The 26,476-nt window shown below is 45.6% G+C and overlaps 1 protein-coding gene across 2 annotated transcripts; it reads right to left on the reverse strand.

Moving 5' to 3' along the window:
• Positions 1-1,963: 1,963 nt before the first annotated feature.
• Positions 1,964-25,113, reverse strand: COPS3 (COP9 signalosome subunit 3). Of its 2 annotated transcripts, XR_004403436.2 has the most exons (13): positions 24,963-25,113; positions 23,438-23,567; positions 19,874-19,986; positions 19,128-19,177; positions 18,322-18,414; positions 17,734-17,913; positions 14,322-14,462; positions 13,636-13,809; positions 12,724-12,810; positions 10,155-10,268; positions 9,112-9,192; positions 5,672-5,776; positions 1,964-5,472 (listed from the first exon to the last, which is right to left on the reverse strand). XR_004403436.2 is itself a non-coding variant. In XM_032960965.2 (12 exons), the coding sequence occupies exons 1-12, from the start codon at positions 25,015-25,017 to the stop codon at positions 5,422-5,424; spliced, it is 1,269 nt and encodes a 422-aa protein (XP_032816856.1). In that variant the 5' UTR covers positions 25,018-25,113; the 3' UTR covers positions 1,964-5,421. The 2 variants fall into 2 exon arrangements, 1 of the variants encoding a protein (XP_032816856.1); XM_032960965.2 differs by lacking the exon at positions 5,672-5,776.
• Between the last annotated feature and the right edge of the window lie 1,363 nt (positions 25,114-26,476).

The raw sequence follows: 26,476 nt of genomic DNA on the forward strand, positions 1-26,476 counted from the left end.
TCTTAGTGTTGTGTTTATAAAGTCCCTTAGGTCAAGGCGCTCTATATAAGATACACGAGTGTATCCGTAGTAACACAAACAGTGCTTCAGATGGGGAGGGCAGTGGAGTGAGTGAGTGACCGTGGTCGAGGGCGCGTGGGGGTCACGGCAGGGCTCCACGGGAGGGCCGGGGTGGAGGGGTGGGAGAGGAACGGAGCGGGCGATGGAGAAGAGGCGAGGAGGCCTTTGAGAGAGGAGCGGGACGAGGTGGAGGAGGGGATCCGCTTCATGTCCTGGGGCAGTGCCGAGTCTCCGGGCAGTGCTGAGATGTTGAGACGAGAGCGGAGTGATGTGTTTAGTCCGTGTGTAATTGTGCAAGTGTGTAATTGTGTAAGTGTGTAATTGTGTAAGTGGACTGCATGAGCTTGGCGCAGCGAGCCATCGGCGTGGCTGGGAGGGTTCGCGCCCGGGTTGCGAGTCGCAGCAGACGCGGGTCCGACATCGACGGTTATTTTTTATGAAATAAAATAACACTCCTACATAGGGACTGCATTCAGCAATTGCCAAAATGCACTTTGTTACTCTGTATACACTTTCATTCGTGTATTTTTTTTTACAGATTATATTTATACAGAAACCCCGTGTGTAACAGTCCCTCGGATTTCGCACGCAATTTGGATGGAAAGCGTTCAACGTAGTTGCTGCCCCCCCAAAGTGTTTGTAACCACCGTCTCTCATCTCTTGTCATCTATCTTTGTCCTCATTTAAACCGACTGTTAAAATCGATAAAGCGATGTAATTTTGCAACATAATTGCTATTAGTATTATCATTTATCGTAAAGTAAATTACCTGTAATAGTGGAATGCTTTTGTTGTCTGCCGGCCGAATCACCCTTCTTAGCTCTCCGGCTTTACTCGGTGGGAAATGAACTCCTGGTCGTGAGCGTCACACAGACGAGAGGCCGAATCACTCGGCTCAACCACGAAGGGAGCGTTGCACGTGAGACCGACATCGACACAGGACGCGTGGCGTGCTCACCTCACGGTCCCGGCTCCAGGTGCGGGGTCCCTGGCTCCAGGTGCGGGATCCTCGGCTCCAGGTGCGGGCTCCCAGCTCCAGGTGCGGGGCTCCCAGCTCCAGGTGCGGGATCCCCAGGTAACCCAGGTGAGTCCAGCGGCCGCTCACTCCGTCATCCCCCTCTGCTGTAAGGGGATTGGTCCCTACCGACCCCCCGAGTTCTCAGTGCATGTCAAGCCGGTTCTGTGCTGTGTGGCGAGGCGTGTCGAGGCGTGGCGAGGCGAGGCGCACCTTAAGTTGGGTGGCTTCCAGGATCCGTGTGTGTACGTTTGGTGGGGAGCGGTGGTGCAGCGGTTAGCGCGCTGCACAATGGACCAGCCGACCCGAGTGTGATTCCCGCTCACGGCCAACACCGGTGACGATTATCTGAATCTGTCTGGGGGCCTCCCCTAGGTCGACTCAGCCTCAAATGAGTAGCTCGTGCGATGTGCGAACATTGTCGCTGTGGAGACAAAGGCGGCCGGGCATGGTGCTGGCCACCCAGCCATCGTGTGGCGTTCCGCCCTTCATAGGTGCTCGCTAACATCACTTGCCCCGAAAGTCTGTGAATGCTAGACGGGGCATCTTTTGTCTATTTTTGGGGCGTATACGGATGGGCAAAACCATCCGATACGTCTTCTCTTTTCTTAGATTTACACAGCGCCTTTATTCAAGGCGCTTTACAATAATTGTACATAAGATGATCGTGGTTGAGATTATAAAGTGGGGATGCAGAACATTTACATCAGACATTTCTTCCAAGCTCCACCAGCTCTGTTCATAAATCGCACCCCTGGTGTCGATACATTGTTCTAAACCCCGAATGGTCAAACTCTAAAACAAAAGAAACCCAATTACACTTCAGAATAACCTTCATTCATAGCAGCACTAAACAGACGTAACCTTCAGGTGCAACACACACGTGACTGCGTGTCAATAATTTTATTGAAGACCTAACGGTCAACAGTACACACTATAAAGTTATCTGCCTTTCCTGGCAGTCTATGAAAGAAAAATTAAATAAAATTAAACTGTCGAATTCCCGTGCGCCACCAAACACCCTCCAAGCCAGCGTCCCACCCTTCGACGTTTCGGCAACGTGACACGTGCGAGCGTTGTATATAACTGACATGTACATTCATAGCACTGGGAAGCTGGGAAAACTGGGCTGTGGAAAGTTGAGAATCGACCAAGGTGGGAAGCAGGCACTGCAGGGCTGCAATTTTAAGTTGCTGGGCAGAATGTCACCGTGGAAGGAGACGGGTCAATTACAACTCCACTGAGACCAACACCCCAGTTCAGGTCTTCCAGAACGCCTGCATCTACCCCGAGAGAGTGCAATTCGTGTCTACACATTCGTGTATTTCAAAACACTGCATTTTACATGCTCTTTGAAATCAATGTGAGTAGACATACGGTGGAAGTTGCTTGCGATTTATAAACGCGCTGTCGAATTGTGACGAGTCATTAGAGGCCCGATGCCTGCCAAATACTTAGAACTGTGTACAACCACGGCTAGTTATTAAATATAAACATGAAAGCCTTCGAAGGCATTGAAAGATTCGGCATTTGTTGAGTATAGTGCCAGGGTTATAAGAACGCTCTCATTACACACAAAGTGCTTGCCACAAATGAACCACGAGACCTCGCTGATCTCGTCTAGAAGAAAAATCATCACGCAAACTCCGGTCATCCTCGCAGTGGCTTTTGGATAACCATTGAAGATGGTCACTGTATCGCACGATTTCAGATGCGCTTCTGCGGCCGTCTGGAACGCTCTTCCTTCCGATATTTTACATGGAAAACGAATTTCTTTAGAACTGCTTTTTCTGTTTAGTTTTTTTCCCTCTCCCCCCCGCACCTCCAATTAGCAGTTGGCTACGTACGGTGCAAAAAAGTTCAACATACATAGAGTTGTAATAAGTACAAATTATATGGTTTCCAAGAATAGACAAACACACACAGAGTGCCTTTAGAAGATGATTGGACATGATAGGGATGTGTCCACAGAGGGTAAGTTACCAAAGCATCAAGCAAGTTTAGCAACCTGTGTAGTTCAGCAGCCTGCAACACCACGCAATGCATCAACAGCGGTCAAGTCATGGAGTCACCGTCCTTGAACATTCCGAGATGCTCACGTTGCGACAGGCAACATCACCAACAGAGGTCCTGTGTTGGGGGAAACAAATATGGCTTAAAGCATCTCTTATTTTGGCGTTCTCATCTTTCCACTGGTGGTGACGATGCTTTTTCTCCAAACTCAACATAAAATCACTTCTCTAGTCAATAGGAGGCACAAGGCGTTGGATGTTGTGTATTTGAGTGGATCCACAGCTGATCACTGGGATCCCACGAGCTTTTTGGCCAATATTGGGACAGAGTTCATATTGTGCGAGGAGGTTTGAACGATGTTGCTAGATCAGACACGAAACGTTGAAGGCACCAGGACATGAGGAACAATGCAGTCGGTGCATTGTGGTAAGAAAAAAATGACATTTTCTGGCATGCCACATGGTGTAGTCTGTTTTTTTTGTTTCAAACTCGACTTATTTTTTGGGGGATTTGTTTAAAACCCACAGCCTTGATTTGCAGGCAGATATAAAGCACTGCAATAATTTTTTTACGTTTACCAATCAAGACCAATTTAGGCTCCAACATTGATGGAAATCGGCTTTCCATTCACCGTTGGTCCGATCCTGGTTCTGTTGTGGCTCGGTGTTTCCAAGCACAAAAGCTTCTCACAGCAAAAAAAAGTTCCCGAATACTTGGAAGCCTTAGTGAAGGAAAAGTTACTTGGAGCTTCAAGACTGAACACCGTCAATACAAGCTCAAATCGTCAAACGCTCCCGCATCTCATACAACACGAACCTCCTGGGGGGTGGATATATTGAAATTTAAACACAATAAGATCATTTAGATTAGTAAATTAAGAATGGCAGAATCGGTGGTAGAGTGAAGTATATATTTAGTTAATGAATTACAATTTCACCATGCCCAAGAACTGGCAAGAGAAGACGCAAAATTAAGAGCCACACATGCAAAGTTTAGCTTGGGAAGCAGGAAATCAAGGCACTTGCCCATTGGTGTTACCTGGCTGAATACAGGCGGTGTCCGGATTATGACGATCCACTTTCACGTTTATACAACGCCACCACAAACTCCATTTGCGACGCATCTTCTGACACGGCTCCGAACGTATTTGAATAGAGTCAGTCTGATTTCCGGCAAGTAAAACGAAAAAAAAACCATCGCCAAGTTGTGTTCCTACCGTTTCGATCGTTTATGGGGAACAATATGGGTCAGGTTCACAATGACGGCGTTTCCAGGACCGAGTTGTGACGTCGTAAAAGCAGGGACCGCCTGTATTCTATAAACTCTCCTCTCCCATTGAGAACCTCCACATTTGCTCGAACGTGAACGTGCAACCTGCAAAATATTTCGGGAAGACTTCCAATCTGGCAACGCTGCGAGTGGCTGTGACCATTTCGTCCACAAGCGTTGGCCGGTCTGTGTATGGAGGGGGGAGGCAAAGCTGAGGGAGGAGGCAATGGTGTATCACGGGAGGCAAGGGTGCGCATCACGGGAGGCAAGGGTGCATCACGGGCACGGGGTGGCAGAAGCCAGCACCACACACCTGGGCTCTGACACGGCCCCGATATGGCAAGCCAAAATTGTACCGAACACCGGCGTTTCATATCACCAGATGTATATCTCCAAGTAAATGTTAAGGCGTCTTAAATGTTAAATGACAAATGTTTTAAAATATTTTGTTCGAGACTTATTCCTTGCAATGGTGTATGAATTGGTTTTGGGGTTGTTTTTTTCTTTCAGATTTTTTTTTACAGTTTCATGTCCATTATGATATCAGGAGTTCCGGCTTGGCCATTAACCAGGCCAAAAATTAATCTGCAGACGCACACATTTACAATGTTATCATTTTATCAAAACGCTAATCATATTTGGATCAAACAACACAATTTCCTCCATTGCATATATTCATTCAAACAACAAAATGTACAATTTGTCCTGTATCCATTCATCCATGGTTGCTTCAAATAAAAAAAATATAACAAAGCGTTGTTGTTTAATGAACCTCGTGCCAATGCAGATTTCCAGTGGGTGGTAGCGTTATCAGCTGTTGCTGTGGGCATGGACATAAGCGAAATGGTTGTGTAGGCGTTGTCAATGGAGGTGACGACCGCATTGGTGCTGCTGACATGACTCGTGCTACTATTGCTGCTGCTGCTGGTGGTGGTGGTAGCCCCCAGTGGTGGAGTGGCAGGCAGGTGCCCATTAGGCAAAGGCGTAAAGCCTGCCTGCCAGCCGGGCAAGCGGGCGAGCAGCGAGCCCTCCCCCGTCGCTGGGCAAACCACGCGGCTCGCCTCTCAGGAGTAGCTGGTGGACTTCCCTACGTCCTCATCCTGGGAGCCCATGCTCTGCGGCGGAGAGAAAAACAAATGTTAGTACGGCCAATCCCCGTTTAACATGCAGCGTTTGTACGACGCTTCAACGAGGTTTGTATTTTATGGGACGTTTTCCGCTTAACGCGCCCGTTATAACGCGAGTGAAGTAGCGTGTGGCAGCCTACTCGCTATAACGCGTCAGGGTTGGGATCAAACACGACCTCCTGCATACCAGGCGAGGCAGGTAACATCTCGCCACCGCAGCACCCCCTGGATAGTCCACTGGTTAAGGACCATGGAGATGCACCGATGCATTCACGGCATTCGGCCGGCCAGCCTGAAGCCAGAGGCGAGGAAAAACCTGGTGAACTCGTGGAACTCAAGACAGTAGGGCATTCTGACCACAGGGAATTCTAGTGAACATATACTTCAGATATAGAAAGATATTTCTACATTATAAAATTATATATGTTCACAATAGCAACTGTTTGAAGTATTATTCGATTATGTAAACAAAAAGTCTACCCAAAAAATAAAAGGCACACTTATTTTTTTTGCCAAATACCCCTTTGACCAAGAAATCAATCTGAAATGATGACGAGAGAAGTGGTCATTACGAGGGAAATTTTTCATCCTTTGTTGAAAATTGTGCAGACCACTTGGATGCATTATGACCCATTATGAATAAATACCACAGCCAACAGCCACATATTCCTGCACGTATTACGTCCATTATCTGCAAGAGAAATAAAATTAATAAACATATTTACAAAAAATTGGTGGAAAGCAATCTACCCCCGACTGCACATCTCCACCCTGTTGTTCAACAGAGTCCACATCTGTCAAGGGGTTTACGGTCGTATGTTGAACCTCTTTCGCACCATACGTAGCCGACCAGCGATTATGCTACGGAGAGACTGGTCACTGCCATAGCTACAACTTTCCACGAATGGCTCAGAAGTCCCAAAGCAAATTAGCACGGCGCACCGCTCGTGTGGGCACGAGGGACAACAAGAGTCCGACTACCGAAGCCAGCAAGGCACAACAATGGGCGGCGCGACGATGGAGAGCTTCTGCTTCCGTTTGTGCGAAGACACCGGCGCAGTGCTTAAGTGTGAGTATTAAATCCTGCAAACCAAGTTAGGATAAGGCTGCTGATGGCAGTTGGGTATGGCAACCAGCTGAGAAGCTCTCGAATGCAGCCCTCAATGTGTACCTGGTGTACACATTGCATCAAGTGCCAGACTTAGGGGGGAGGGCACTTCATAGCTGGGCAGGAATTTGTTTGGGAGTGGTGGTAAAAGAGGAAAAGCAATGTTGTACTAAACTTTGTTATTAAAGGTAAGCATAATGGAAAATAAAAAGATTAAAACGTCTTTTTATAATAATTTTGTCTGGTGTATTTAATGTCACGTCGCTTGTCTGAGTGATGTGAATAATGTCATGGTGCGTGCATCTCGTTTTCACGGTGACCTCGAGAAGTTACGATTGTTGTCAGAGCTGGCCCGGAGGCCCAGACACTGGCTCGACAATTTACATTTCCCCAACCAAACGAGCGAGCCAAGTGGCACTGCATTCTGACTAAACCATGGCATATGCCTGTCTGGTCTCAACCCACCAACATCCCCCCCCCCATTCTCTTGCCATCCACCTTGGCCCAGTGACAGACCTCTGGGCAAGTGCAGCTTCACTGGGCAGCTATCTAGGTGAGGTCTGTTTAACACCTAGGCTTTCATGACCAATATTGTCCATAATGAAGGGGATTTTTTTGGTTAGATTGTGTAACCCAAAACACTTTTTATTAGGGATAGGTGAGGTCTCTTAAGGAAGTGTATGATAGGCCCAAAACGTCAGTCGCATTGCTCAAACGACCATTCAATTTCACCATACTTCGTTGGTGCAAATGAATGGGAAATTCCACATTCCTATGCCAGGAGAATGTTATCCAGAGTACAACCACTTTTGATTTCACACAAGGTAGCATTTATTTTATTGACCGCGTATGGATGTAGACTGGGTTGATCACCGACTGGGATTTGAACTTCAAACCTTTTGTGTGTCCAGTGTTCTGCCAGAGCATCACCACTCAGCCAATTAACCACGAGTGTGCGTTGAGACCACTACGTCCGACACTTGAGGATCGAGTTTTATCTCACACGGAGGCTTCTGCGAGAAATGTTGTGATTTGTAATCAACGGTTAGGTGAGATCACGTGCGGACAGTGCCAATGCGTGTGGAACAGTAAATAAAGTTGTCGTGTGAACAAACATGACAATTTATGGACCAATTTAGTTCTGCTTTACTACCCAGGAATGCCTCACCGAGTCTCAAGACACTCTTTCGGAGGGTCCTGCCAAAGTTTTCGCAGTAGGGGGTTGCTGCTGCTGTGTGTGAGTAAATTTGCAGGTAATTTTTCAGCATAGAGATGTTTGGACAATACGAGTTACTACACTGTGTGATGTTTTGTTTTAGCTACGAGAGTAAACCGGAGAGCGTGGAGGAAACCCATGCAGAGCAAGCGGAGAGAACATTCAAAACCCGCCAAGGAAAGCCAGCCGAGTCGGGGATCGAACCCCGACCCTCCTTGCTGTGAGGCACAAGCATGGCCACCACCGCACCACCGCCCCGCCTCCCCAAGTGTGTGTGTCGTAATTATTTTTTGAGTCGACGTCGCTCATTCGCGTTCCGGCAATGTCTTCGTGGCACAATTCACGTAAAAATTATTTGTAACATAAATTTTCAGCTGACTTTGGAATACAATACATACCCCTGGCGGGGAGACACTCTGCCTCATTGTGTGCAGTGTCCCTCTCTCTTCCGTGTTAAAGCACTCGTGCCAACGGTAACAAGGTAGGGGTGCCGTAACAATACACACACCCGCGTGTTGGCACACGCATGTCAATTTAGAAAACTGTATTCCTGAAAAACATTTATTGAAGGCCAGGTCAGCGCCATAGACAGGGGCGCCACAGTGGCTAGGAGATGTTATCTTCCTCGCCTGGTATGCAAGAGGTCTGTGGGTACGATCCTGACCCTGACCCCTGCTGGAAATTTGGAGTTTGCATGTTCTCCCCGTGGTCGCGTGGATTTTTCTCCAGGTACTCCGGTTTTTCCCTCCACATTTAGAATCAACATGCGTTTAGAGTATTTGGCCGATATGAATTTCCACGTGAGGATGATAAGCCACTTCGTTGAGCTATCATTTGTTGCCAGGTCGCTTCTGAAAAGAAAGCTAATAGGTCAGTGGGCTTTACCTGGTAAATAAAAATATTTAATTAGTTTAGTTATGCGTTGCTCCCAGTATGTATGTAGAACGTCTTTTGCACTGTACGTAGCCAACCGTGCTAATCGGAGGTGCGGGGGAAGGACAACAAAAGTAGCTTCCCCAGAGCCTGCCGAGGTTTGAAGAAGGCGCTCTCTTGTCTCCACTTGCAAGCACGTGTGTTTTATCACCTTACCTAGCCCCACGTGTATGCAGCTGTCATATTTGTACCTCAACTTTACCTCTTTAATCCGTGAACTTGAAATGTAATTACGTTATAGGGCCTGGGTGGCTGCGTGATCTCCCCGGTAAAACGAAAAATACCTTTCCGCCGCATTAGCATGCTTGGCTACGTACGGTGGGAAAGAAATTAAACATGCATACGTCCGTAATAGTTAACGTCCACCAACCTTCTGCACGAACTGGGGGTTGATGGTGATCTCCTGGTCCATCGCCCTCAGCTTCTCGTCCAGCTCGATCACCTTCTGCATCTGTAGGGTCCACAGAACGCGCGCAATTTAGCCCAAGAACAAGGAACTGTGCGCACGCACGCGCACAAAGCAGTGAGAGAGCACAAACCAAAGCAGGCCAAGCATTCAGGCCGTCCATGGGGGGGGGTGTGGGGCAGTGGGGCAAATCCCACCGTGTGGGCCTCCTCCACCACGCCTTAAAACTAAACTGGGAGTATTACGTCTTGACGCCGTGAGGTCGAAACGTGGGGGGGCACCCCAAAGCACGAGGCCCAGGGCAATAGATGCGTTCCTGAAAAGTGCAGCGTTAAGCGAAAACAATTTCCCCGTAAATCAAGTAACGATAAAGTTTTGGTGGAATGACACAGTAATGCGGCGACGTAGCCTCAGTGATATGTCCGCCATCTCGCTGCGCACGCGTACATTACATCGTATCTCGGCAAATTTTATCACTACATTATTGCCGGGGAAAATTTTTTCGCTTCACGCATTTCTTGTTTAACGCGGCAATTTCCAGGAACACATCGACCGCGTTAAGCGAGGGCTTGTGAGTGGCAAGATGTTAACTTGGGCCACAGTTGCGAGATGTTTACCACCTCGCCTGGTATACAGGAGGTTGTGGGTTCAATCCCGACCCTGACGCCTGCTGTATATTTGGAGTTTGCGTGTTATCTCCCCGTGGTCGCGTGGATTTTTCTCCGGGTCCTCCGGTTTTTCCCTCCACATTTCGAATCGACATGCACTTGGAATATTTGGCTGCTCTAAATGTCCACATGAAAGCCACTTAGTTGAGCTATAATCTAAAAGAGAGCTATATAGCTTCTTGGGCCTAACCTGGAAAAAGTAAAAAAAATGGTTTAAAATAGTTTAAACCGACTAACTGTGAACATATCTTTTATTTGTGCTCAACTCATATAATTTTGCGAGGCAGCAGCTAATGATAGATAGGAACCGAGAGATCTTATTTCGGTACCCCGTCATACCTCTTGATCGATGTAGAGCAGCATGGCAGGGTTGTTGTATTTCTCTGGATTGTCATGAAAACACACCATCCCGTCCTTTTGATTAATGCTGGCAAAGATTTCCCCATCCTCGATCTGCGGAACAAAATTTCCATACGAGCAAGTTATAGCAAGCGAGGTAAAACTGCTGCATAATAATCCAGCCGAGGCGACATTCAAAAGCTGTCTTCTTTCCAGATGCATCAAAGTTAAAAAGGGGCTTTGGGCAGCTCGCCGCATCAATGATGCAGCACGTCCGAAGTTCTGCATCCAAGTCTGGGTTTATCCACATACATACATACATACGAAGGCAAAGATCAACCATATAGCCTTAACAGACTGCTGGGGAAAGTGCTGTTTGCGAGCACCCATTATGGTCGACAAAGCACGCAAGGAGGTGGGGTAGTTGGCCAGCACCATACCCAGCCACCTTTGTCTTTCTAATGCTGATATTTACACTTTGCACCAGGTACTCATTTAATGCTGAGTCCACTTAGGGGAGGCCCAGGACCGATTCAGATATCCTATGTTAGCTGTGAGTAGGAATTAAACTCGGGTCACTCGGTTCATAGTGCAGTGCACTAACCAGTACACTACCACTCCCCATCACATACAAACAACAACCACACATATATGCACAAGACTTAAACACGTATACATCAGACATCACATAGAGCCATGTCGACTACAGGGGAAAGTGCTGCGAGTGAATTAGTGAGTACTGGTGAAGGCCGTAGCGGTGCAAGCGCGTACCAATTTTAACACACCACAGAAAGTACTCGTGTATGACTAAGCAGACTTAGCGGAAGACCGAGCCAACTGATACAAGAGAGCTGCAAAAGAAAATGTCAGCATGGAAACGAAACAATTGCTATTAATAGCGAAACCAACATCCTGTGCTGATCCTCATAAAAAAACACACAATTCCTAGATGATGCGTGACAGGTTTGTTAAAGCATGTTCCTCCTGTAGCAATGATTCACCACGCTAAGTGCAGTCACCAATAAGGTTTTCCTACACATATTGACGACTGCAAATACTGCACGTCGTAAGTCGATACCGCCCACACCACTAAATGCATTGGTGAAATGAGGCAAAAATAATGAAACGTCTCTCTCTCTCTCTCTCCATTGTTCAAGCTGGCAGAAATATATGATGCCGCAATAATTTTCACCGAGAAGAATGCCATTATGTTGCTGCATTGCAATCGGATTTGGAGAAAGTTTCGTAATCACGAAATGATCAATCAGCATGCACTTTATTTAGCCAAATGGTGAATTCACTTCGTTAGTGCCAAGAGACACGGGTAACGGAGGTTACGTAAGAGTGGCCCAACACAGTGCACAAAAGCACGTACTTATGCACTGATTCATCAATTAAAATCAATAGTTTCACTTACAAGGCACCCATTGAATCGTTCGTGTAGGAATATATTATTTTTAATTGGTAGGAATTGTATGCAAATGATTCCAGCCATTAGAGGTGCTACATTCACCACGATATTAAACACAAACGATTGACTCCTGAATGCAACTGCAATTCCTGACGTGATAATTCAAAAGGGAAATCAGCTAAATCGTGAGTCCACACTGCTACCATCTGAGGTATGTCTATGGAGATCTGCGATTACACGCAACAGTTTAGCGGCAAACGGATAAGGCTCCAGATTGGCAGCTCTGTCTGCGGGGATTCAGTGTTGCAAGTGTGCGCAGCAACAGCAAGCACAATGCCGAAAACCAGTGTCTCCCTTCTTGAGAGTTGGCAGAGCTAATTTTAATTTGTAAGGCTTTTGTCCGTAGATCTGGTCTTTATTTTTCTGACCTGTTGTCATTACCGTTAAGACAATCCTAAAAATTGGCGAGGCACTTCTAATTGTCTATTAATAGTTCCCCAGATCTCGCACGAAATTTGGATTGAATGTATTTCATGTAGCGACTGCCCCAAAGCGTTTGGAACCCCACCCAGTTTCGTCTCTTGGCATCTCCATTTAGCAACCTCTTTCCTTGTTTAAACCGACTCTATTAAAATCACTAAAGTATAAGTGTGACTGTAATTTGACAACATAATTTTTATCTGTAATTGTGGAAAGCTTTGATGTTGTCTGCCGGGCAAGTCGCCCTTGAAAAAGAGCTTCTTAGCTCTATGGGCTTTACTCAGTGGAAAATATACTGCCGGTTCTAATAATGTACCTGTGGTCGTGGGTTCAATCCCGACCCTAACACCTGCTGTATATTTTGCGTTTGCATGGCTCTCTCCCTGTGGTTGAGTGAATTTTTTTCCGGGTCCTCCGGTTTTTCTCTCCACATTTTGAATCAACGACGTGTTTAGAGTATTTGGCTGCTGTAAATTTCCACACAATAAGCCACTTCGTTGAACTATTATTTGTGGCCAGGGATCTTATGAAAAAGAGCTAGATAGCTCAGTGGGTCTTACCTGGTCAAATATATATATTTTTACATGGCAATTCCAGCAGGATACGCTACCTGTAAACAAAAACAATCACTGCACCTACATAACCGCATTATTGAGTTGAACCACTGGTCGCACTCACCATGTGCAGGACGTACTTCTCTGCTTCCCGGGGGCCAGACAACTGCACCCTATTGGCCATGTCTTGCAGAGAGAGCGTTAGAAAGGTCTGCAGGCAACACACAAAAGATGGAAACACATTTACAAATTGAGATTAACTCAATCTAGTCATCGATTGTGTTGCATATTGAACGTAAGAAATATCAACCCTGAATCAATAAATCAATCTTTATTTTACCTGCCAATATCGGCCCTCAATAAAGTGGACATCAGTGTACATTACAACAGAACGGGAATGGTACAGGAGGTCGGAAGCAACAGGGATGAACAGAGAAACCCGTCACGACCTCAGCGGCTAACACTGACCGAGCAGAGTAGATTGCAACGGCGAGTAAGATAGAATGCAACCGAGCGCAGCAAGCTGCATAATGAGTTGTCTTACCTGCGAAACCACGTTTCCTAAATCACACATGATCATGCGTGGCTGTACAGCTTACGTAACATGGGCCAAGATTTATATCTTCACAAAACAGCCAATGCAGGTGGTACCCTGATGAGCAAAAATAAAATTGACTTGGCTTGATTGACACTGTTGCTGCAAAAATAATATCGTGCAGAATTAAAGAAGATCATTGAAGCTGGTAGCTACACACCTCAGCAGGTATGTAACATTGACGAGACCGGCCTGTTTTGGAAGCGTATGCCTGCAAGAACTCTAATTTCCAAGGAAGAAAAGTCTGCACCACGCTATAAAGTAGCCAAATATTATCTGACAATTCTTCTGGGTGGCAATGTAACGTATGTATGTTGAATTTCTTTCGCGCCATACGTAGCCAACCGTGCTAATTGGAGGTGCGGCGATGCTGCAGGAGCAGACATTGGCCGCTGTCGGCCCGGCAGACAGCATGGGTCAAGCAAACACGCACGCACGCACCTTGGTGAGCCGTTGGATGTTCTTCTTGTAGAGGGAGCACACGCACTGCTTCACCAAGCCCATGTTGCTGTCGTTAGCGAAGGTCTCGCTGTGCTTGGCCACGGTGCCGCGCAGCTCGGCCGGGTTGTTGGTGGCGTAGGCCTGCGCCAGCTCGTGGTACGCGCTGCTCAGCGGCTGCGCACGCAGAAGTGACGAGCATCCAGCAATTAACATGACTTCCACGGGTGAGTGGCTAGATAGCTGGGTGGGTGGATGTCTGGGTGTCTGGGTGGCTGGGTGAATGGATGGCTGAGTGGCTCAGGGAGCTGACGCTTTGTCACAGTACTGAACTGAGTTTTAATCTGTTTACAGCAACGGTAAAGACACAACAATGTTTGCGCTCAGAACGGCAGAGCGATAGCAATTTCGATCGGACCAATCTAATTGGAAAACGGAGCCAACAGGCCGTCGTGAAACACCTGCACGCATCTGCGTTTTCAATCGCCAAACAAGAATTGCACCATAGCTATTGGCTGCACAGCATCCGTACGTCACATGAGGTCTGCCGAAAGAATGTTTTTGACACCGCTGTTTTATTAACGCTCTGCTGATCCCTCGACATGAACAACGACGACGACGAGGCTTTTCCACGCTGTGTGGAAACCTAAGGGCGCTGGGGGGCAGTGTGGGCAGCAGGGGGTGCTTACCTTGATGAACCGCCCGACAATCTGCGATGTGTACTTGGGCAACGCCAGCACCTTGCCATGCAGGATGAGTGACACCACTATGTACTTCTTGTATGACTCCAGCATTATGTGACTGACAGCCATCGCCGGGGTAGTAATCGCCTGGTTACAACGCGCAAGGGGATAACATGGGAATCACGTCAACCACTGACTCCACAGGCAACAACAGAGCAACCGAGCTCTCTGGGTACATGTGGGGAGTTAAAACCCATGTTAGCCATAGCAGAGTGTAACCGCAAACCTTCGGCCATTGCGCTGGGTCCGGTTATGTTCTTGAAAATAGCCGCAATGGGCAAATCCGCAAACTCAAGGGCAAATAAAAAAACGAGGGTTTGGTTCACGGTTTCTAATACGACACCCACCCTACCTTTTTATGTTACCCGACATCAACTCAAACATTCAACAGCAAGTATTTAAATAAAACTTACAGCGAGGGAAAAAAAGTATTTGATCCCCTGCTGATTTTGTACGTTTGCCCACTGACAAAGAAATGATCAGTCTATAATTTTAATGGTAGGTTTATTTGAACAGTGAGAGACAGAATAACAACAACAAAATCCAGAAAAACGCATGTCAAAAATGTTATAAATTTATTTGCATTTTAATGAGGGAAATAAGTATTTGACCTCCTCTCAATCAGAAAGATTTCTGGCTCCCATGTGTCTTTTATACAGGTAACGAGCTGAGATTAGGAGCACACTCTTAAAGGGAGTGCTCCTAATCTCAGCTTGTTATCTGTATAAAAGGCACCTGTCCACAGAAGCAATCAATCAGATTCCAAACTCTCCACCATGGCCAAGACCAAAGAGCTCTCTCCAATGATGTCAGGGGCAAGATTGTAGACCTACACAAGGCTGGAATGGGCTACAAGACCATTGCCAAGCAGCTTGGTGAGAAGGTGACAACAGTTGGTGCGATTATTCGCAAATGTAAGAAACACAAAAGAACTGTCAATCTCCCTCGGCCTGGGGCTCCATGCAAGATCTCACCTCGTAGAGTTGCAATGATCATGAGAATCAGAATCAGAATCAGAAAGGGTTTTATTCGCCATGTAAGTTCACACCGACACGGAATTTACTTTGGCAGGATGGTGCATACATTCAACATATAGGAATCTAAAATCTTAAATAAGTTTTAAACAAGTCTTACTATAATAAGGGTTAAAAGTCTAACACTAAGGGGCTGAAGTATATAAAATTAAATAAATATCGAATATAAAATAGCTTTAAGATATAATTTAAAAATACAAATAGGGAAACATAGTTAATATCAGCAACGTGTCGTTATGTAGATCAAATGTTAAAAACAGTGTTAGCCCTTGGCCTTGTTTAACAGGCCAGCAGCAGATGGGAAGAAACTGTTTTTATGGCGTGAGGTTTTGGTCCTGATGGACCGAAGCCTTCTGCCGGAGGGGAGTAGCTGAAACAGAGAGTGTCCAGGGTGGGAGAAATCGGCCATAATCTTCCTCGCTCGCCTCATAGACCTTGTCGTGTGCAGGTCCTCGAGGGTCGGTAGATTGCAGGCAATTACCTTCTCAGCAGTGTGGATGATACGCTGCAGTCTGCTCTTGTCCTTGGCAGTGGCAGCAGCGTACCAGACGGTTATGGAGGAGGTGAGGATGGATTCAATGATCGCTGTATAGAATTGCACCATCATTGTCTTTGGCAGGTTGAATTTCTTCAGCTGCCGTAGAAAGTACATCCTCTGTTGAGCTTTCTTGGTGAGGGAGCTGATGTTCAATTCCCACTTGAGGTCCCGGGAGAGAATAGTGCCCAGGAAGCGGAAGGACTCTACAATTTTTACTGGGGAGTCTAACAGGGTGATGGGGGTGAGTGGTGCTGTATTCTTCCTGAAGTCCACAACCATCTCAACTGTCTTTAGAGCATTTAGCTCTAAGTTGTTCTGGCTACACCAGGTCACCATATTGTCAGCTTCCCACCTATAGTCAGACTCATCCCCACCAGAGATCAGCCCAATGAGGGTGGTGTCATCCGCAAACTTCAATAGTTTGACGGACAGATGATTGGAGGTGCAGCTGTTGGTATACAGGGAGAAGAGCAGAGGGGAAAGGACGCAGCCCTGAGGAGTTCAGGAGAACGGTGAGGAATCAGCCGAGAACTACACGGGAGGATTTTGTCAATGATCTCAAGGCAGCTGGGACAAGTCACCAAGAAAACAATTGGTAACACACTATGCCGTGAAGGACTGAAATCCTGCAGCGCCCGCAAGGTCCCCCTGCTCAAGAAAGCACATATACATTCCCGTCTGAAGTTTGCCAATGAACATCTGAATGATTCAGAGGACAACTGGGTGAAAGTGTTGTGGTCAGATGAGACCAAAATGGAGCTCTTTGGCATCAACTCAACTCGCCGTGTTTGGAGGAGGAGGAATGCTGCTTATGACCCCAAGAACACCATCCCCACCGTCAAACATGGAGGTGGAAACATTATGCTTTGGGGGTGTTTTTCTGCTAAGGGGACAGGACAACTTCACCGCATCGAAGGGACGATGGATAGGGCCATGTACCGTCAAATCTTGGGTGAGAACCTCATTCCCTCAGCCAGGGCATTGAAAATGGGTCGTGGATGGGTATTCCAGCATGAAAATGACCCAAAACACACAGCCAAGGCAACAAAGGAGTGGCTCAGGAAGAAGCAAATTAAGGTCCTGGAGTGGCCTAGCCAGTCTCCAGACCTTAATCCCATAGAAAATCTGTGGAGGGAGCTGAAGTTTCGAGTTGCCAAACGTCAGCCTCGAAACCTTAATGACTTGGAGAACATCTGCAAAGAGGAGTGGGACAAAATCCCTCCTGAGATGTGTGCAAACCTGGTGGCCAACGACAAGAAACGTTTGACCTCTGTGATTGCCAACAAGGGTTTTGCCACCAAGTACTAAGTCATGTTTTGCAGAGGGGTCAAATACTTATTTCCCTCGCTACGTGCATTCCACGGCAGTGTCATCATCGTCGCGAGCACAGGAATCTCGCGACTGACCGCTAACGGTCGAGCCACCACAGGGGGCACGATCGGGGAACTGTACCTTCATAGATTTGGCGCAAAACCGTGAGCTAAACCCACGAGAGGGACCATACATCATCACACAAACTTCGGTCATCTTCTGAGCAGCTTTTGGCTGGCCATCGAACAAAGACGGCTCACCGAATCGTGCGCTTTCAGATTCGCTTCTGCAGCTGTCTCGAACGCTCTTCCTTTAAATATTTGGAAGTCACTGGAGCTATGTACTTTTAAATCTAAATTGAAAACTAATTTCTTTAGAACTGCTTTTTGCGTTTAGTTTGTTGTCTTTCCCCCGCACCTCTGATTAGCAAGGTTGGATACGTACGGTGCAGAAAAAGTTCAACATACATCCATACCTGCTCGTAGAAGTAAAGTGCTCGATCAAAGTTCTTGAGGCCCGTGTAAATCATGCCACCATAGTAGTAATAGCAGAGGAAGTGCTTCGCGTCAAAGGCTCCATTTTCCTTGCAAATGTCCATCATGTCTGTGTCCAAATATGGCAGCGCTGGCTTGAAGCACTTGGCCAACAGGCACAGCTGCGAGGGGAAATCACCACAGAGTATACACGGCCAATGTGAACTCAATTTATGATACAAGACGCATTTAATTCAGTAGGATCAAGTGGGAAAATTAATCTCGCCCGCAGGGATGTCAAACCCACAGAGTGAAGAATGTATTCTAAAATTACAAACGTATTTTTAAAATTGGTGGGTGAGTGGGTATCATACTTGTCAGTGCTCTTGTCACTGGGTAGGTTTGGACGGTTATTTATGGTGTAATTATGGCCTGTAACGTACCTTTTGCCGAAAAGTGCATGGTTAAAACTCTGCTTGGGTTATTTGTGCTGTATAGCATTATGCAAGGTTGTTGCCACCTTGGTATCTTGGGTGCTGGATACGATCGCGACGTCGTGCCAATGTGGTTGGTCTGTAGAGCCGCCTTACCTGGCACAGGTCAGCGTGGATGGACGTCAGCTGCGTTGCGCTCATCTGCATTTTGTCTATGGCCTGCCTGAGGATACTGATGCCACGGAGTGCCTGAGTGACGCACATAAGAGGTGACAGTCAAAATGCATGACTTTTTAATTTTAACAATTAAATGGAATAAAAACAAGCCACATGCTTTCAAGCTCAGAAAGAAAAGAAACATTGAGAAGTGCTAATCTTCACCGACGTGTGAAAATTGCACTCTCCCATCTCATCAACCCTCGTGAGAGTTTGGGCTCAACTGAAGAGGTTTAAATTAAACCTTGAGATTGCAATCAAATGCTCTATGTCACAAGCTGGCCAAACACACAGCAAGAGCGATGAAATAAATGAGTCTCTAAAAGGGAGTCAACCACGCAGACATCCAAAACATGGGGCTTTATTTGTGTTGAAGAAGGAAGAGCAGTTTATGATGTTTGTTGAAAGTGTTTTTCTGCCAAATGGGTTTTGTCTGGCCATTTAGATTTTTTTTTCCCACCAACAATTGGGAATACAGAGAAATGTCAGACACATAAGGAGCAACGGCAAAAAGGTCACTATGGCGTCTACGTGAGGGTTTTCTCCTGTCTATCGCGTTAGCATACTATTCGCAATAAAATTAACATGTCTCACGTCTGCAAGTCAATGTTTGGCACTGAAATCTGCTCGGTGGAGGCCCCACCTCTCGTGTGTGAACGTATAATTAGCATGCATATTACATCAACCCAACTCCCCAGAAATAGCCGTTCGTCTGCTTAAACACACGGCTCATTGAATGCTCTCACCTGCTTTCGTTCTACCAGTGCGTTTGTGAGCATGTGACAGAGGCCAGCAACTGCAGAAAGAGAAAAAAAACCAAGCCGCAGGCATGTGAAATCCGGTGATTAACGTACTGATTCACTTCTAAATTGAAAACTAATTTCTTGAGAAACTGCTTTTTGTGTTTAGTTTGTTGTTTATTGTAGCGACTTATATAATGCATGTGTGGAATACATCCCGAATCTAAAAGGGGATGCTCAAATGGCATCGTTAATCGAGAAAAGGAACATAGATCCAACGTCTGAAGAAGGATCTGGAATAAATTACAAGGCAATAAGGTTAAAAAGCTCACATTCCTGGCAAATCCATGTATATACATAGCAAATACTATAATAATCACAATATACATAGCAGCACTACAACAACAATAATGAATTTTGACTTAAAGCTTTCGTGACTGCAGTAATTCATATTCTTAGTTTTTTCGGTAAAGTCACGTTGAAGGGAAACAACAAAATAATAAAATATATATAAAACATTTTTTTATTGTTTTATATATAAAACATTTTTTATTGTTTTATATATATATTATTATTTTGTTGTTTCCCTTCAACATGACTTTACCGAAAAAACTAAGAATAACAATAATGAAGTACAAATATGAACTATATAATTTACATACTATTCTGTCTCTGCAGGCACAGTTTATTTCTCCAATTGACAGTGATACACAACTGCTGGAAGGATGTTTTGTCATTCGTGAAACACTCACAGCTGTCTGTCGCGAAGCGTATATGCTCCCCATTGCAGGCACCGATAAAGAGCTGGACTTGAGAGAAGAGCGTCTCAAAGTCCGGTACGTTGGGCATAGAGATCTTTACATACCTGAGGAAGGAATATTCTAATTAGCAAATCACAACATTAAACATTCTTCGGTGCACCGGCATACACATTTGTAAAACCTACAATATTCATATCAGAATACGGTCTTTAGTGTTATAATAATAATAATTCAAATTTATAATACGTATTCCATCGTAGGATCCCAATGCGCAAATCCCTGATCAGGAAATTACCCGCTTTAACAATGATGCACAAATAAAACTAAACAATTTATCAACATTTTTTGATTTAAAGCTTTCGTGACTGCAGTAATTCATACTCTTAGCTCTTTCGGTAAAGTCACGTTGAAGGGAAACAACAAAATAATAAAATATATACAAAACAATAAAAATTATCACGACGTTTCGACCATAACACAAACGGTCGTCATCAAGTGTGTCGGTTTGCATTAATTTATTTATTTTAAAGGTGTATTTATTTATAAAAAACGTCAGCGCCACGCGCAGCGATTTGGCAGTTTATTTAAAAGGACTAGTCCATCTATGTTCTGAAAAGAGGAGGGGGGAGACGAAAAATTAATGTATGCTGTCTGAAAGCCACTGTAAGCGTGAACAATCAATTAAGACCTGAAATGGTTTATCAAATCTTTCCAATGATTTCTAAGCCAGAATCCATCTTCTCGGTTGAAATTGTCTCTGTGCTTGTATATGTGGATAGCCTCATGAACGAATCTCTCATGGTAGCCAGATGGCTTAAACACGGTAGGACCAACACCTCGGCCGTGGCAGATCATTGTTATAATTCAGTAGGCTCACATGACATTGACTTTTCCAAGACAGAGGTTCTTTGTAAGCCATCTGGCTACCATGAGAGATTCGTTCATGAGACTATCCACATATACAAGCACAGAGACAATTTCAACCGAGAAGATGGATTCTGGCTTAGCAATCATTGGAAAGACTTGATAAACCATTTCAGGTCTTAATTGATTGTTCACGCTTACAGTGGCTTTCAGACAGCATACATTGATTTTTCATCTCCCCCCTCCTCTTTTCAGAACATAGATAGACTAGTCCTTCTAAATAAACTGCCAAATCGCTGCGCGTGGCGCTGACGTTTTTTTTTATAAATAAATACACTGTTTAAAATTAAATAAATTAAAACAAACCGACACACCTGATGACGACCGTTTGTGTTATGGTCGAAACGTCGTGAGAATTTTTATATATATTTTATTATTTTGTTGTTTCCCTTCAACGTGACTTTACCGAAAGAGCTAACAGTATAATTTATCAACAGGTTAAGTTGTAAAATGTGAGTAGTCTTTCACCTGGATAAATAAAGGACAATAAATTAAGCATGTTTTTTTTTTATTAAACTAAAGCCCTGTATTAATATTCTGTTTTTCATGACAACGTTAATCCATCACTTAAAAACCAAACTCGTTGAGGCTGTCCCTGCCAGAACATGAATGCATCTCTGACCTGTTCAACGAGAGAACCTTTTTAGCCAAGTATATCCTCAATTACATTCACTAAATAACTACGATGACAACAGGGCCACCTTGCAAGAGATTACACTATGTAACGCAATTTTTGTTCCTGGGTAGTAAGTGTTATTTCGCAATTGCTTATGCCTATAAAGTATAGAAAATGGCTATTATTTCTAGAAGTTACTCCAAGTTTACTCGGCACTGAATCTATCTGGAATATTCTGTAAAATAGGTAAATTTCATAATATCACTGTCCTGGTCACAAAAGCAAAGTTTGTGGGGAATAATAGCCATTTTCTGTACTTTTGAGGCATAAGCAATTAGAAAATAACACCTACTAGCCAGGAACAAAAAAAAATTGTTACACAGTGTTATTAATCTTGACAATTTCTCACATGTTTAAATGTTAATAATATTACCCGAATATATAATGCTACTTCCTGGAAACCTGTATATGCAATCCTGCTTGCTCGCACATTTGCCCCAAATTTCAAGAGCCAATGTACTCATACATATATTGATTTGTTCTCCAACTCACGTTTCCCATATATTTCCACTGCGTTATTTAAAGCGTGCGTCTCTCCAGAACTGGTCAAAATTCAGATTTCTCTTCGGCAACCATAATTTATTGTCCATGCTAAACCAGTAGACTTGAAAATACCAGTAAGTATCAAAGGAATACATTACTTCAACAATGATGCTAGAAAGCACTGGGAAATTTGGCTAAAATTTTTACAAAATAAAGGAGCAGTCCTGCCATTTCTTGCTCACATCACTGCTGGTGGAAGGCCTCATTCAAGCTGGCCAAATGTCTTGGAAATACAGCAGATGTAATTGATTAAAATAGTTTTTTGTTATGTGAACAATACTTGTATACAATTATGCATGCAATAATTGATTACTGACGCATTATACAAACAGTTAAGACTCAAATAATGACCTCGAATGGAGACAATTAATTTGGTCATTGTTACGCACCGAGTACCTAAAACCCATAACCACACCGTGTATAATGGCTTGAGTATAAATTTTGTGGCATATCTGATACGCTTGGGACTCAGTTATAGGTAAGAATTTACATTTAATTTACTTTAATATCGTAAAAAAGTTGTGATTAGTTTTTAGTGTAAAGGCTCTTCTGTTCTGAAAGCCATGTTAGCCAATGTTCACCCTTGCATATCAGTGGCACTTGGCCTGCCTCCGGCTGTCAATTTCTTGGTTGCAGTTACGATGTGGATACAGACGTCGTACCTTAATGATTATCGATGTTTTGAGTCACCTGCCACTAAAACAATCGCACACTAACATAAAAACGATTCAAACTAAACTATTTTTTATTTTACCATGCAAGGTCCACTGAGCTAAACAGCTATTTTTCAGAAGCGACCTGGCCACAAATGATAGCTCTACGAAGTGGCTTACCACGTGGAATTTTATAACAGCCAAATAATCTAAATACTTGTCGATTCGAAATGTGCGTAAATGTCGTTAAACCCACCACTAACCGACACAGCAATTAGTAAGGTTTGTCACGTAAACAAAACATGCCAATTCGCTATGAGTTCAGCCCACCGATGTGTTCAAGAGATAGTTGTAGCATCATCAGGCTGTCCGCCAGGCTCTCTGTCTGGTGATGCCAGTTATAATTACTGGCGAAACGTCGTATTCGAATTGTAGATCTTGTGCGTTTTTACTCTCCAACACACCGATGTGCTGTGCTAGTAACAAATTGGTATGTTTTGTTTACGTGACAAACCTTACTAATGGGCTGTGTTGGGTGGTAGTGGGTTTAGCGACACATTTATATTTACGCAATCCAACCCAAAAACATCTATTATGGATAATATTGCTCGCGAAAGCCTACGTGTTAATTCAGACAAACAGCAGGGTCGGGATCTAACCCACGACCTCCTGCATACCCGGCGAGGGAGTTAACATCTCGCCACCGTGGCACCCACACGTGACACGCCACACCAACGGTGTCCGCCAAGGGAAACTCACAGCACAGCGAGCACGCCGAGAGAGTGCTCTTGAACGTCGAGCGCGCCCAGCACGGTGTCCAGGTGCGTCACATTCTTGGCCAGCAGCTCCACGCTCTTGTTGATGAGGTCGCATAGCTGTGTCATCTGGCCTACATAAGGCAATGGGGAAAGAAGAAAAACATTAAATTTAATCACCCAACCAAACGGTGCAACTCTTGGTTTTGCCACCTACGTATGTGTATGCCCTCAATCATGATTGCATATCGGGTTCAATTAAAGCAATATATTTAAAAAAATTTAATCACCAAAATCTGTCCACGGAATAGCTGTATTTAATGGACGATGTCATCTCAATTGAAACAGATAACTCTCATAATGTAGGTACCGTACATTTAGTCTCGATGTTAGGCCAGACCAAAATCAGAAGCTAGACCTATACATTCATTTGTGAACAATCAGAATCTTGATTTATACTGGAGGAAACAGATGAGCTATGAAGTTTTTAAAAAAAATACAGATGTCCAGTCGTTTAACCAGACTGGATTGTGAGTAGTTCACGGATCCTTCAAAGATCTGGACGCAGTCCCCATCAGCGACCTCGTTCGGCAGGCAAGGCTGCGTTGGCTGGGTCGTGTATCCCATGCCCAGCCACCTCATGCAGCATCTGCTTGGCCGGACAGATGGGGATAACCTTTCGCGGCACGGGCTAAAGAAGAGATGGACTGATTTGGTATAGGATGTGGAACTAATTGGACTTGTCGATGACTGGTACCAGTGGTGTCAAGATCAGCTTCTGTGGAGGGGGCCTATGAAGAACGCTGCTGGGGAGGTGGAGGCAGTCGCTCAACAGCAACAGCGGAGGGAAGTGGAACGTTCACAACACCGAGCGGAGCGCCGGGCAGGTAAAACGCAACTTGACACAGTTGGGAACATACTTTGTGCATCTGTCAGTCATCTCAGTCAACCCATAGCAACCTGGTCTGTCCCGTGCACTCCTCCTGTCAACAGCCAGAGCCTCCGGCACCTCACGTTCATGTCTCAAAGTGCTCCTGCCCTGGCACAAGCGCCGTGGTGACGTGGGCCACCACCACTTCGTGGCGACCCGCGGGCGTTGTTATTGGTATGCACCAGGGGGTGTACAAGTCATGGGTGTGTACGCGTGTAACGCCTCTTACACCAGTGGCGATTGTCTGAATCGGCCTTGGGCCTCCCTCGTGTGCCGTGTCGGCCTTCACGGACACTACCCCAGCAGTCTGTTGAGGCTGTACCGGGTGCGGGGCGGTCGTTGTTTTGCTTCAAGTCAATTTGACTAAGGGTGGCGGCAAACCCCTGGGGCCCTCCCTCTCTCCCTGAATCCGCCAGCTGCGGCCCCCCGTATGGAGGATGCTACGCGGGCGCCTCGCCACCCTCCTCCTCCCTCCTAATCCTCGCCTGTCCGTCTCCTCTGGTCCCCTCGCCCCCTCTCGTAGCCCCGCCACCCTCCTCGCCCGTCCGCCTCGTCCCCCCTTTCCTTCTCGCCCCGCTCGCCCGCTCGCCCCGCTCACCCTGCGACGAGAGCTGCCGAACGTTGTTCACGAACTGCTCCAGGCCGGACGCCATGATCACCACTGGGTCGCCCCTACGATGAGCAACGCCGCCTGCAATTGGTTGACGCCGCGCCCAATGGCACCGCGCAATGGAGCTCAACCGCTGGCGCATGCGCGTCACTTCCATTTAATCGGGTGGGGGGGGGGCGTCATATCTGGAAGCGATGGCCGCCATGTTGGGTGGGGGGTGGGGAGGGGGCGTGGTCGGAAGTTGTTTGCAGGAGGAATCCGATGAGCTGTGAACCTCTTTGAGGCAGATGTCACCACCCTATATAGCTATCCTGTTGACGTTGAGTTGTATTAGTTCATAAAATGTGTTGCCTCCAAGTTCAAGTGTGCGGCTCATTTGAACTCACTGCATATGGATGGCTTCATAAACGAATCTTTAGAGAAATCAATTTTGTGTGAGCCAACCGCATTAAAATAACGATCAGTCACGGCAGAAGTATTGGTCCTACCGTGTTTCAAATCTGCCTTATGCTCACGAGCACGGTCCGAGACATGTCGCTTAGTTTCCCTAACATAACTGCCGCCGCAGATAGAGCTTAGTTTGTAGACGCCGTGATATTGCATGTCAGGGATCTTGTCCTTCACAGATGGGATCAGATCACGAATTGTATGTACTGTGTTAAATCGGACCTGGTTCTTGTGTTTGATCATGATTTTGGAAATATGTTTGGTGACCCCTGCTATGTATGGCAAGGTGATGGTTTTGATTGGATCCTCAGATGGCTCCTTCCTCACGCTTGGGGTGATGGCTTTGCGGATTGTGTAGTCAGAATATCCATTCGCCTTGAGAGCTTGGTGTACGTGTTTGAGTTCACTGGTTAGGTGTTCATGGTCGGAGATACATTGAGCTCTATGGTGTAGTGTTGTGATGAGGGCATTCTTCTGGGATGGATGGTGGTGGGAGTCTGGTTTTAGGTAGGCATCAGTATGGGTTGCTTTCCTGTAGACAGAATGGCTCATTGAGCCATCTGGTCTATTTTTGATTAGGATATCCAAGAAGGGTAGCTTGCCATCCTTTTCTACCTCCATGGTGAAGTTGATGGCTGGGTTTATGGAATTGATGTGGTTGAGGAATTGGTTCAGAGCCGGTCGGCCATGTGGCCAGATGACAAACGTGTCATCCACATACCTCTTCCACAAGGACGAGCGTAGAGTGGATGCCTGGATGGAGTCAGTTTCAAAAAAATTCATGAAAACATTGGCTACAACCGGAGATAAGGAAGAACTCATTGGGGTGCCTTCAGTTTGTAGAATGTTCCATTCCAGGTGAAGTATGTATTGGTGAGGCAGTGTCTCACCAGGGCCGGTACATCAGCATTAAATCTTTGTTGGACCAAATCTTCAATGATTGCAATGGTATCGGGGACAGGAACTTTGGTGAACAAAGCAACTACATCGAAACTAACGTACAAATCACCTGGGGACAGTGAGATGTCCTTAATTGACGATACCAGGTGAGCTTA

Source organism: Petromyzon marinus, chromosome 26 (genome assembly GCF_048934315.1).
Source record: "Petromyzon marinus isolate PM22_M1 ecotype Great Lakes invasive population chromosome 26, UKy_Petmar_22M1.pri1.0, whole genome shotgun sequence".
NCBI lineage: Eukaryota > Metazoa > Chordata > Hyperoartia > Petromyzontiformes > Petromyzontidae > Petromyzon > Petromyzon marinus.

Excerpts from the sequence above, each read along its gene's own strand:
- COPS3 (XM_032960965.2), bottom strand. The coding sequence starts at position 25,017 with ATGGCGTCCGGCCTGGAGCAGTTCGTGAACAACGTTCGGCAGCTCTCG. Across the intron at positions 14,463-17,733 it reads CACTTTACTTCTACGAGCAG|GCGATTACTACCCCGGCGAT; the intron begins GTATGGATGTAT and ends CGTTGTAACCAG. Across the intron at positions 9,193-10,154 it reads TGCTCTACATCGATCAAGAG|ATGCAGAAGGTGATCGAGCT; the intron begins GTATGACGGGGT and ends TGGACCCTACAG.